General features: G+C 54.0%; 1 protein-coding gene across 1 annotated transcript; it reads right to left on the bottom strand.

The window, feature by feature from the left end:
• Positions 1-331: 331 nt before the first annotated feature.
• On the bottom strand, positions 332-3982 carry LOC144304661 (uncharacterized). The gene is made up of 6 exons (XM_077883162.1): positions 3663-3982; positions 3058-3393; positions 2236-2616; positions 1015-1185; positions 424-581; positions 332-343 (listed from the first exon to the last, which is right to left on the bottom strand). The coding sequence occupies exons 1-6, from the start codon at positions 3829-3831 to the stop codon at positions 332-334; spliced, it is 1227 nt and encodes a 408-aa protein (XP_077739288.1). The 5' UTR covers positions 3832-3982.
• Between the last annotated feature and the right edge of the window lie 9245 nt (positions 3983-13227).

The following is a 13227-nucleotide window of genomic DNA, read 5'->3' as shown; positions in this document are numbered from 1 at the left end:
TAAGCCACATTTCCGGGGCTCAGCCAGGAACAAATCTACCACGTGATTTGTTTCCTGCCTTCCTCGCTGGTCTTCCCTCACCCTTCTGCAACAGTTGTGGTCTCATGCTTGCCACCTTTTGCTGGCCCCTGAGGCCTCTTCTGACTTCTTCTGACTCAGGCCAGGTCTTAAACTTTTAGGGAAGCCTTCCTTGAGTCCTCTGCCATGTGATTTGGATGTCCCTCCTCTGGGCTCCCTTAACACACTTATAAACCGTGATCATGACTGGAACCCATGGCTGACCAGTTTCCTGAGGACAGGAGCCCTGTCTAGTTCTTTTGCATCTCAACACCTAACACAGTGCCTGGAACATAGAGGGTACTCAATACACACCTGCTGGATGAATGGAAAAAAGAATAAACTGAATAAACTGCTCCTACATACCAGATCAGGGTTTCTCACTCCCCGTGGTAGGGCCTCCAGTACTTGGACAATGGGCACCACCACTCCAACACAGGGATCTGTCCGGGCACCGATGACAGGACCAGGTTCCCCAGTCAAGGGGTCTATGGCTTGAGCCCCAATTGAGATTGGGACAAGACCTGTGGGAGAGAGACAGGGAAAGAAGGAAGGGGTGGTCATGGAAAGAGGTAAACATGGTGGGAAGGGAGCCGAAGGAGCCCTTAGAACCCCTTTTGCCCTTCGAGGGGTTCTGAGCTGAATTGGAGGGCTTCTTGGAGACCACAGATCCTGAGGGTGAGGTTTGGGACTGCTGGTTTTTGAAAGGATTCAATTTTCTCAGTGGGGGATAAATGACCTGTGGCCCTGTGGTTCTGGAAAAAAATAAAGTGGTTTCTGAGCATTTTATTTTGGGTCTCAGCAGCCTTAGTGGAGGTGTCAGAATGACTCCATTCCATGGCTCATGAGTAAGTAGACAGGGGGTACCCCTCCTGAGCTTTCCAGGGCTTTTTCACCCAGGGCTAAGTCACATCTCTGATCCCCCTGGGGCTTTCATGGGCCCTCAGTTCCACCTACCTTTGCCGTCAGCATCCTCCATTGAACCTGCCAGGGGTGTGGCATCACCAGAATCCCCATCAGTCTCCATGCCCAGGATGGGCACCATGAGCCCTGAGCCCTCAGGGTCTGGAATCTCCATCCCATACAGGATTGGGACCCACAGCTCGGTCCCAGGATAGCACATCATTCCTAACATGAAGGGAGGAGGGCACAGGGTGGGGGATTTGAGGGCTAAGTGCCAGGCTCAAGAGGCTAATCCCTGACCAGAGAAGCTTCTCTCTAAAGATTGCATTTGTTTCCTTTGGGGCCTAGCTTAGCATTTTGAATTCAGTAGGAAGTGGCATCAGGACTTTTGGGAGGCTCGAGAACAATTTCCAGGCCACCCTAAAATGGTAAAAGAGAAGAGAACAAATATTCTTGAGCACCCACCATGTATCAGAAGTCTGAATTTAAGAACTCCTTATAAATTACATTTTACTTGGTCCTGTAATGGAACTTGAACTACTATTTTTATCATTTTAAGATATTAAAACAGAGGCAGAGTGACGTTTAGTAACTTGCCCAAGGCCAAAGAGTTGTTAAATGGTGGGGCAGGGCTTCAAATTTGAATCAGTTCTGATCGCAAACCCTGGTTCTTTTTTGTCACATCATGGGCAGAAGCTTCTAGAAAGAATGACTGAGCTAAGCGCCCAGGAAGATGCCCTTCCTACTACCTTTCCTTACCCGTCCCTGTACTAGTAGAGGCAGAAGGGAGGTGGAGGAGGCAGGTGGACTCGTCTCCTGAGTCTATGAATGGGCCGGTGATGGCTGTGGCTGGGATCAGGGAGAAAGGGAGGCGAGGGCCCGGGCTTCAGGCCTGGCTGTGCAGCTCACAAGCTGCAGGACCCTGGTTGGGTGCATCACTGAACTTCCTGCCCCTCAGACTCTCTGGTGTAAAATGGGTTCCATAACACATTATGGTGTGGGGAGCCCTCTGAAATAACAAGAGAACACAGACTTTACGAACATAAAGTGGAAGACCCAGCGGGATTGGTGAGAGATTGAAGGGCAGAGTCCAAGCCAAGCGTTCAGGGGGTCGGGCATGAAGCCACCACATTTCTTGTCTCTTCCCCTGGTCTCATGTGCACGCAACCTGTGGGGCTGTAGCCCTGAGCCTACGAGCTGAGAGCGCTGGAGCACCAGGTGGTTCTGGGCCTGGGATTTCAGGGCCTGAGAGCCTAGGTCTCGGTCAGCAGGTACCTATTCTCCCACCGCTGGCCGCGATGCCCTCTGCCGTCCCCAGCTGCCGCTCCAGTCTCCGAGACTGCTGAAGGACATGGTGTAGACTCAAGGTCAGTGCCTGTCTCATGTCCTTGATGGCAACTTCCAGAAGCCCCTGTGTCCTTGACCCCGGCCTCTCCTGGCAGTTCCGGAGCATGGAGATCACTCTCTTCTGGGCCAGCAGCACGTTGGCATCCAGAAGGGCCTGTGATCCTCCCATGTGGGGCACTGTCCGGCCCTCCTGTTGAGAAGCTCCCTGCAGCCGGACTGTCTTCTGGCTCAGCGGCTCCTCAAAGCTGTCACCAGGAAGCATAAGGTTCCCCAAGGCATCTCGCAGCCCGCCCAGTGCAAGCACCTGACCTGGAGATGGGAACCCAAGAGGGTGAGGTAGGAAGGGGACCGAGCAGATGATGGAGAGAGAGTGGGGGAGGGAGAACTGGGTCCTCCAGACCAAGGGAGGGACAGGGCTGGGGGATGAAAAGTTGGGGTGGGGGAGTGTATGGGAAGAGGGACAGGGCCCAGGGTGGCAGGAGGAGGAATGCCCCTTCTTAGTTGGAAACATCCTTTGCTTTTACTGCAGAACCAGCTCGGGTCTCTTTTTTTCTCCCTGAGACACTGCGCTGGAGATGGGGAAGGGGACAGGGAAGCTAAGACTGAGAACAAAGGTGGGGTGAGAGCAGAGTGAGGATACAGGATGGAAAGATGGGTCTGGGGTAGTTTGCTGCCAGGTCCAGAACCTGGGGGTTGCTGGGGGCTGGGGGAATTGGGAAGCCAGGTCGGGCACGGAGGGCTGCCAGACACCTGTGTTTTCATCCAACCCGACTCCCAGGATCGGTGAGATGCTTCCTGTGACTGGATCCTCCATGGGGCCCCCCAACTCTAGAGGGGCCACAGTCTTGGTGAGAGGATTGCAGTATGTGCCCCCAAGAGTGAGCCACTGCCTTGTTTGAGGATGTAGAGTCACAGCCAGCACAGGCACCTCAATGCCGGTTGCGGGGTCTGTCATGAGAGCCCCCAGCTGTGATGTCCTTCTCGGCTGCAGGATGGGCAAGCGGGTGGCAGGAGGGCAGCCTGTGGCAGGACAGGTTGGGTAGGGCACGTAGGGGAGGATGGCCGCTTCTGATGTTCGGATGCTGCCTGGATGGGGAGACAGGAAGGTATTGGTACTCTTGGTACGTCAGCCCTCCCTCCCCAGCCCTGCAGAGCCTTCTTTCACCACGCAGCTTTCCTCAGCCTGCACGCTTGGCAGCAAGAATGTTACAGCGTGTTTACTCCTCTGCCTATCATTGTACCCCACCGTGCAAGGACAGAGCCCTGCTCCCTGCCTTGGATTCCTGTGAAGATCATTCCAGAGGGCCCCAGGAGTCCTGGGCTGGGTGGAAGCCACTTCGTGGTCAGGGTCTCACCAGAACTGAAGTCAGTGGTGGGCACCAGGTTAGTTCCCTGCAGATCGTACCCCAGATTGCCAGCCTCAGGCAGCACCTTCCCAGTGTCAGGGTGGATGAAGTAGCCAGGGGGTATGGACCCTGCATGGCCACTGGCTGGAAGCATCACACAGTTGGGGCCCGGGACCATCAGCTTGGTGACCGGATTCACACTGATGTCCTGGGTGCCCCCTTGAGGCCCTGCTGAGGAAGCAGGAAAGCAACTGCTCAGCCCTGCCAGTGAGGTGGAGGAGGCAGGTGAGGGGCTCCCTTGGCTGGTGCCTGGAAGGAGTTCACAAGAACCCCACCCCAACCCCAATAGCATGTGCTCCCCAAGGACAGAGCATCTTCCTTTATTTGCTGAGTGCAGGGCATGATCCCCCATTCGAGACATGGCATTGTGATATCATCATGTTGGAGGCTGGCAGTGACTGGGACTTTGGGAAATGGTGGCGATGGCCTAGGGGTCACCTGATGGGGGTGTAGACTCCCAGATCTCAGAATTCCCACAGAGAACCCAAGGGGATCCTTCTCCCCATTTTCATTTCCAGGCAAGTCCAGCATTCTCCAAATGTGGCCTTTTGCACTCATTTGTACTCTTGTCAGGCATTTGCTCTCAGGAAATGCTCCCTTATGTGTAAAGCCATGCTTTGCAGCAGTGTTGCTTGTCTCCTCCCCAGTTCTTCCCATTTCTGAGGCTCCCTTTTCTGCAGCACAGCTGTTTGCCCAGGGCACAGCACAGGAAGTCCCTCTCAACTTTGGGGGATTCCACTTTGCTTTGCCCTTCTCTTCCCTGCAGGGTGTCGTAGCGGAGGGACCAAGTTTCTGCAGGGCCAGGTTTCCTGGGGGGCTCTGGTATCACGGAGCAGGACCCACCTGGCCGCAGCAGCTCTGCCCCAGTGGCGGCACCCAGGGCGCCCCAGGCTCTCAGGCGGTGGCCCTCCTGCAGCACAGCCTGGGACAAGCTGCCCAGCGTGGCATCCAGCTGGGGGATTCCCCTGCAGCGGGGACATGGGGGAGGCCCTGTCAGTGCAGTTAGGGATGGAGAGAGGACACTGCTGTGGCCAGTTCTGGGCCTGGCGGAGGCCCCCCCCCCCCCCCAAGCCAGGTCTCACCCAGCCTGACTCAGATGCACCAGGTACACACCCGCCTGGGCTCGGCCCAGCCTGGGAGGACGTCGCCGGCCTGGAGCCCGCCTGTGCCTTCAGCAGCCGCCGAGCCACCAGGAGCGCCGAGCAGAAGGAGGCCCACTGCTCCCGCCTGGCCCCGAGGTCTTGGCGGAGGAGCCTCAGCTGCCGGCTAAGGCTTGCTGCGTACTCGGCCGCCAGACGCCCCCTGCGCCCCGCCTCCTCCTCCGCGGCCCTGGCTCCTGCCTCTGCAGCCTGGGAGCAGAGACAACCCTGCCTGCGTGCCCGGGGGGAGGGGGGCACGGACGCCGGGGGCAGCAGCCCCGGGGCTGGGCACCCACTGAGCCCGGGAGCTCCAGAACATTCTGGGCAGGCCAGCTGCAGCGGCAAAGGGGTGAGAAGTCCCCAGGGGTGGGGGTAGTGTGTGTGTGTGGGGGCTAAGAGCCCCGGGGGGCCTGGGAGATGGGAGCGTGGGAAAGGGGCCACGGGGGTCGGGGGTGGGGGGGACCCGAGAGTCACATGTAGGCCCAAGGACCAGATGGGGAGGTGTGAACACAGCTCGACCTGTTGCAGCTCCCTCGGGGGGTTCCCCAGGAGCTGGCCAGTAGAGGCTGGGGTGTGACGCCCGGCACCCCACAGCTGCCGGAGAGAACGGGCTTCGCGCAGGAGACCGAGGCAGAGGAGCCTGAGCTGCGGGAGAGGGCGGCGCTCACCTGCCAGCGCCCACCTGCCAGGCGCCCACCTGCCACCGCGCTCCGGAAGCCGCGCGGCCTCTCTCTTTGCTTTGATCGCAGCGCCCTCTGCCGCCCGTTGGTGGAGGGGGTCCCCCCTCCTGGCACCGCGGCCCTCACCCTCGGCCCCGGCCCCGTTTCCACACTTGGACTTCCAGTGTGTTCTTTTTTGCTCCCAACGCCTGCGACTTACCGGCCTGAGTTCATGCATTCCAGCGGGGCTACCGAGGACCAGGAATAGGCATCCGAGAGGCCCAGATGGCCTTAATTTTCCCTACCGTTCCAGGTGGACTTAATAGATTCCCCATCACTGATCTGAGGCCCAAAGTTTTCCTAAAATCAGCCCTAAATTTAATAAAAAAAATCTTCTATCTCCCCTCCTGTATACTTTCCCTTTCCCTTGCTTCCTTATGGATACCTGGAGGATTTCTTTAGGTTCTATATCCTGTAACTAGCTCCCTTCTGCCACGGCTCCATTTTCAAACCCGCTCACTTCTACAGCTTCTCCACTTACCTCTTCCTTCATCTGGCTGATTTTCGTTGTCACCGACAGAGACTGCCTGAGCAGGATTGAAAAGAAGCGTTCTGGGTCAAACCACTCCAGGTCTACCTGTTCCTGGGCCTCCCAGGGCCCACCTGTCAGGGGACGGGAAGCAGGATTATCCTTTTGAAATGCCAAGATGAGCACCCTCTATAGATCTTCCCTGCATCTTCTTCCTGCGGATCCTCAATGTTCTAGACACAGTCTTGCTCCTAAGAGTATGGTTCTCAGATGAGCAACATCAGCCCTGCTGAGGACCTCGTTAGAAACACAGAATTCTAGGTTCCACCTCAGACCCATTGCAGCAGAAGGTCCCCAGGTAATTCATATTCCCATTTAAGACCAACTAATTCCAGGGCTGCTGAGGAACATACTCTGAGTAGCAGAGATAGAAGGTGAAACAGTTCAGTGTAGTACAGGGGTGCTTTCTGGGATTCACTCCTCTAGGTAGTACTGGACAATTTCTAACTTGGGCACTTGGTACATGGTTATATTCTTTTTCTTTTTGAAAGTTTTTATTTTTTATTTATTTTTTATTAAAAAAATTTTTTTTGAAAGTTTTTATATAGATGTCTTTACCCCCCGTCTATACTATGTACTTCTAGAACCAGGTGGTGTCTAGCATACAGTGGCCATTCAATAAATATTTACTGAGCAAATGAATACATGAATGGGGGAGCCATGAGTAATCTAGGAACATGAAAGAAGGAAGCAGGAGCTGGCTCGTTGGATTTGGGGACACCTCTGGGATTCTAGTCCAAGTCTACACTCACCATGGTCTCCCTCAACTGTGGGGGTATCAGAGTCTTGGTGTTGTCGACCTCTCCTCACTGATGTCAACCCAGCTCTTTGGGAAGTGTAGGCATCCAGGTTGTACCCTTGCTGATGCGTCCTGAAGGTGGGGTTCGGAGTGGCCTTCCGGGCCCAGCTCAGGCTGTGACACTGAATCTACATGATACATAATGTGGTGATGTGAAGGCCAGGGAAGCATCTTCTTTGAAAACTGGGAGGAGGAAGATCCCTGCTAAGCTCCAGTTAGGGAGCACCTCATTTTCTCTTGTTTGGACCCCTCTATCTCTTTGTGGCTTTCCCCCCAATCCATCTTGTCTTCTGCCCTATTGCTAGAGTGAAAATAGGATGCGTGAGACCATCGTGGTCGGGTCTCTCAGCTCCAGCCTCTCGTCTCTGTGTTTGCACCCCCATGTTTGGTTCCCTGAGCAGGTGAATGCTGCTTCATGCATCTGTGCCCTCCCACACGGTCCTCCCTTTCTCATCCCCACTCTCCTCCCAAGCCCATTACCCTCTCAGCCCCCTACTCACCAGCCCCTTTGTGAGTACAGGGAACACGTTCTCCCACAGCTCATATCTTGAGCCCCTTCCAGGGATCACCTCTTCGCAGAAGTCTGTCCTGACCCACTGAGGAAGGACTGTCAGCTAGCTCCTTCCTTTCTGCCGCCGGACGCCCTGGACAAGCTTTCACCATAGTCCCCTAATGTTCCCTGACATTTGTTTGTTTCCTTGTCTCTATTCTGACTACTAAACTTTGACCACTGGAGGCCTGAAGGTGTACCTTTGTCACTTTTGCATCTTAACAACTATTATAATGCCTGCTGCAAATGGGCACCGGACAGCCCATTTACACGGAGTTGGAGAAGCAGTCTTGCATAGGAGGTAAGACGTCACTTGTCCAGCATTACTCACCAAGAGCATCAGGCTGAACCCCAGGAGCAGGACAGTCTCCCCCAGGACTTGTGGCCAGTCAGACCTCTTCAGGGGTCTGGGAATCTTGGCGATGCCAGTTTGGATGAGATACCTGGGAGTCGTGGAGGCGAAGGGCCCTTCTCTGAAGCACCGGCCCCCTGGTGGGAGGGTGCGGATGTACTAGATAGAGAGAGATTGTTCAGCTTTTCTCCCACTGTCTGCCAGAGGCTGGTAAGGGGACAGAGTGGGACCCCAGGCCTATCAGCATGAACCAAAGAGTCCAGGTCTTTGTGCATACCTTGGGGGAGCAGAATCTGGGTTTTCCCCCAGGAAACAAATTCGCATCAAGTAACTGAGCAACTGTATGCATGTTCTGGGGTGAGTCAGCACAGCCTCTTAGAGGCTGAGCAGATAGGGTGATCTGCTAAATCCTGTGTGTCACCAGTGGGACCACTGCTCCTGGATCAGTGGTGGCAATATATGTAGGTCACAGGGATACAAGCCTGTGTAGATGGGCTTGGAATGTGTCCCTTCAGGATGAAAGAGGGAGGAGGGAAAGAGGGGATAATGAATTAGGGAGCCGTGAGAGATGTCTAGACACTGTGAGGTCCTTGGACACAATGTTATATTCACCCTTACGATCTTCCCTTCCCTATACTTTGCATATTGGAGTGAACCCTAGGAGCCTCTAGAATTATCTGTTAGGACTCTAGGAGGCTGAAACTTTGATATGGACACCCTGAGTGTCTCCTTCCTTGAGGATCATCTGAGATGGTTATGAGGCAGTATTTTTTAAGGCTAGGGGGAAATGATGGGCCAGTGACTTAAGTGAGGCCAACCATCATGGACAAACCATCTTCCGATGCCTGTTGCTGCTCAGACGAAAGACATAGACCCCAGGCTGCTGGAACTGCTGCAGAAAGAGGTAGGGTTCTTGATTGTGGAGCCGGAACTCCTCAGGGATGGCCCGGAAGCGGCCCCAGTCAAATTTCCCCAGTGTGTTATAGAAGTGGCCTCTGGGGATAGATAAAGGGGGTAGTATATTGTCTCCTGGGAGTGGCTACAGACACAGGAGCATCTTTTCTCCAGCACCTCGATGGTGGTGGGGCTATGTCCTCTGGACACTCACAGGTCATACTCAGGGTAATGCTCATGGGTCACCAGGAAGGCAAGTGTATCATTGATTTGGAGGCAGACTGTGGGGTTTCGGATGCCTGGCTCTGGGGGCAACAGATCCCCATGGCTTGTGTTGAGGCTCGCTGACCAAGAAGAACTCCGATATCCTCCACTTGACTTTCCTGGGCAAGCAAGATATAGGACATAAGGAACAGCAGCTCATCTTTAGACAGATTCTTGCCGGTGGAGGTGGGAGAGGAGAGGTAACAGGTATCAACTGTGATGCTCACCTGCATCGTGGCCTGGGGGCCCGGGATCCCTGAGGAACAAGCCAAGGGAGTGCAGTAGCTCATGACCTGGTCTGATTAGGCCCAGGAACCCAATCCCTGGAACAAGACAGGGATCTCCTCAACCTGCAGGGTCTAGGGAGAGTTTTCCCTAGTGCATGGATACAACAGAAGCTGTTCATTTCTGATTTGCACATGGCAGGATTCAATTTTCTAGAAATTGAGGGGTCACCTCAGGGGGTGTTGCCCATCACTGTCTAGCTTTGCCTGAAGGGGCAATGCTGATGACATGGAAAGGAGAGGGTTTGTCCGTGTGTGGTCCTGAGCTGTGGGCCTGCCCATGCCTCCCTCTGTCCAGCTGTCTTACCATCCATCCTGACCACATACAGAGGGACTGGCTTCTGCCTTTGGTCTAAGTTGCAGGGGTGGCCTACAGCACGTGGTGAGGAAGGCCTGTCCAGAAGGTAGAGTTCCTGGGAATGAGGAGTTCCAGTGTCATGTCCTCCCTGAAGACATGCAAGTGACACATCAGCCCCCCAGGGAGGTGGAGAAAGCACAGGGCCTTCCTCAAGTCCTGTCTGAGTGTCCTGATGAGGATGGAGGGAGGTGCTGGTGCTAGTAGTCTAAGAACTTCACAGGGAGGGTAACCGGGAGTCATAACTCTGGGTACTGTCTTTTGCTCATGTGGGAAGATTTACAAGACAGTTTCCCCCTCTTTAATGAACAAATCACTTTTTCAAGGAGTTCTATAGGATAAAATAAAATCAACAGTGGGGCCTCTTCTCTGGTTCTAGAGGTTGTGCCCATGACGTGGGTCAGCAAGTAGGGGCCCAGACCCCGTGCACAGGCATGTCAGACATGTGCTGGGTCCTTGGCTGTCTGCAGTGGGCCTCAGCTCAGCATGGGGTTGAAACTTGGGCACTGTACCTGGCTCCCCGTGCCTTCAGTGATGGAAATCTGTGGGATGCCCTCAGAGCAGCTGAGCTGCAGGACGTGTCTCTGTCCCTCTGGGCACAGGAGACCACACATTCCACTTGAGTGTTGTCCCCAGCACAGACAGAGCCCCAGGCCTGGGTCATAGCCATGGGCATCTCCTGGTGTGGCACACACCTGCACAAAGACTCACACTTCATAGGGACACCTCGCTGCGGGGAGGCTGTCCCCAACTCTCTCCAGCCTCAGAGTATAGAGCACAGGTCTCCATGTTTCCAGAGAGGGCTAGTAGAGTGAGTCCAGCAGCTAAGAGATTGGGCATGTGAAGGGCCAGGAGTGCAAGGGCTACACTACAGAGATACCTCCTACCTCCTGGGCACAGTGGTTACTCCACTGATCCTTGGTCAAACATAGCCCCTCTTGGTTCAAGGTGGCCCCATCCTTGCAGCTCTCATGTTCCCGCTGGACACAGCCCCTTGGCTCTCCAACATCTTGGTGGCCTGGGAGGCAGGGGCACTGCCCATCGCTGGGCTGTGGGTTGGGGAGGGAGGAAATGTGGCTTAAGATTGGCTGGTTGATACCAGTTGTGATGAACCATACCTTTGACTGTGACACTGCCTGAGATGGGCCAGGAGAGAAAGGAGGAGGGGAGGGGAAGCCAAGGTTCTGCTGGTGCTGGCATGTTAGTCAGAAAGACTTGGGAATTTCAGGAAGGGAAGGATTCACATGCATATTTGTTGGTTTATAGGGAAAGTTGGAATTGGAAGGGTTTGGGCCAGGGTACATTTTGGGAGTGGTCATGGTAGAGAGCAACAGACTGCCCTTTCTTCTGAGTCGGGTTGTCAGATTTAGCAAGTAAAAATGTAGTGCACCCCGTTAAATTTAAATTTTAGATAAACAAGCAATATGTTTTAGCGTATGTCTCATTCGATATTTGAGATACCCTTATGCTAAACAATTATCCGTAATTTATCTGAAATTCAGGTTTAACTGGGCACCCTCTATTTTATCTGGCAACCTACCCTCACGTCACTTGGAAACCTGAGCTCACCCTGGTCAGGTTACACCTGAGCTGAACCTCACCAAACAGTCCTGGAAATGCAGCTTGTCCTTGGGTCCCACCGCCAGAGGACATACCTGGAACACTCGGCCAGGCCTCAGGCACACACATGTGTCCTTGCCATCCTCTGGCTGGGTGGCCTCTGAACCACAGGGAAAACAGGCATCCTGACCAGGCCAGTGGTTGAAGAATCCTCGAGGGCAGGGGTGACAGAGGGGGGTGTCATGGGGCCCTGCTCCGAAGAGGAAAGTCCCAGGGGGACAGGGAGCTGGTGGTGAGCCAGGGCAGAGTCCACCTGCAGAGTGACAGATGCACAGCCATTAGAGGTAAGATTTAGCTTTCAGGAGCTTCCTGTCCCCAGGTGATTCCCCCTAGAGGGCCCAGGTGGACCCCAGACTGTTCTCTTTTCCCACTCAGGGGCTTCTGATCCCCAGCCCAAGCATCTCCCTTCAGAGCTGTTTCTCTTGCCCCATTCCTTAGCTTTACCCCCCAACTCCCCCGGTGCACATTCAGCCCCAGGCCCTACCCTCTGGGCACCCTGGTGGGTGCGGCTCTTCTGCACAGGACGTCTGGTTCCCACAGTCCCGAGGACTCTCCCTGCCCAGGCACACGGCGCTCTGCAAGGCAAAGCAGAAGAGAGCTAGACAGGCCCATGGCCCTGGGATGCCTCTGAAGGATAGAACCCTCACCTCCCGGGCAGGGGTGACAGCGGCAGTGAGGGAGGCCCACATGCAGGTTGGAAGAGGATGGCCACCGAGAAGGACCTCTGGGCATGCAAATGGGGAAGGAGGAGCAAAAGGCAAAGACAGTGACAGCAGCCCCCAGAGAGGACGAGATGGGGATGGGAGAGGTAGAGAGAGATGTGGGCACAGGGATCTGCAGGCAGAGAGGAACGCCAGGAAGGACAGCCTCTGCCACTCACAGAAGCTCTAGGGAGCACTCACTGAATACTTCATGAAGATGAAATCTGAGATATGGATCCTGTGGGCAGGCTTTGGCCCAGACAGCTCAGAAAGTGCCATGTGCCATTTCCTTCCTAGAGCAGCCGGTGTGGTGTGTGGGGTGTGTGTGTGTTTGTGTGTGTGTGTGTGTGTGTAGACCTGGGCTCAGTGAGAGTAGAGAACATTCTAGCTTCCTCCTTGTGCAAGGCCAAGCCAATTTCCGTGTGCAAAATCCTGCTGGAGGGACATGATGGGAATGAGACACAGGCTTCTGACCTTGGTGCACATTCAGCCAAGTTTCAGAGATTCACATAAATTTAACATTAGGGAGGACCCTAGAGATGATTTATTCTCTCCTCAGATGAGAAGACTGAGGCTAATAAGATGGAAAATTTTAACAGAGTCTCACAACCAGTAAATGCTCTTAAAGAATACGTACACTTGAAATGCCCGGAAACTGGAATAGCCAGGGAGCGCTTGGAAAACCCACGTGATGCAATGCATCAAGCACGCAGCAGGTGGTGGAGAGCCAGGGTATAGACCTGGCCTCGTTGTTAATTACCTTTGGATATTAGGTAATCAGTTTACTAATCACTTATAAAAAAGTGATAATAAATAATACTGCTTGGCTTTCTTCAAGAGCAGTTGTGAAAATCAATCAAGCTAACAGGTGAGGAAGTGCTTGGAGAGCCATAAAGTGCTAACAGAAGAGAGGTCTCATGGATGAGGTGTGGCTGCAGGAGAAAGGGAACTGGGACTCTAGGACTTTCAAGTCTACCCACTTACAACTTGTAAATAAGACCTCTGATTCCAAGTTTGAATAGTACCGGGCTGGGAGAGTCTTAATAAAATCTGTTTTATGACTTTGTAATCAGGCTTTGGTTTGAGAATAATAAATATGTCTCTGATTGGATTTGTTGCATTGAATTCACCAAATCTGCCCCTGAATGATTTGCGGCTGGCTTGCTTCTAAAAAGGGATCCACCCATTCAGGACAAGGTGTCCCTCTGCTTGATGGCACTTCAGTTGCTCATCCATTTATTCCCTCATCCTACAAGTATTCATTGTGCACTTACATACCAGGCTCTCTTCTGCATCATGCTGACAAGA

This window comes from Canis aureus, chromosome 3, assembly GCF_053574225.1.
Source record: "Canis aureus isolate CA01 chromosome 3, VMU_Caureus_v.1.0, whole genome shotgun sequence".
Classification (NCBI taxonomy): domain Eukaryota; kingdom Metazoa; phylum Chordata; class Mammalia; order Carnivora; family Canidae; genus Canis; species Canis aureus.
The sequence above is the reverse complement of the archived record's forward strand: the minus strand, read 5'-3'. Positions and strand labels throughout refer to the sequence as shown.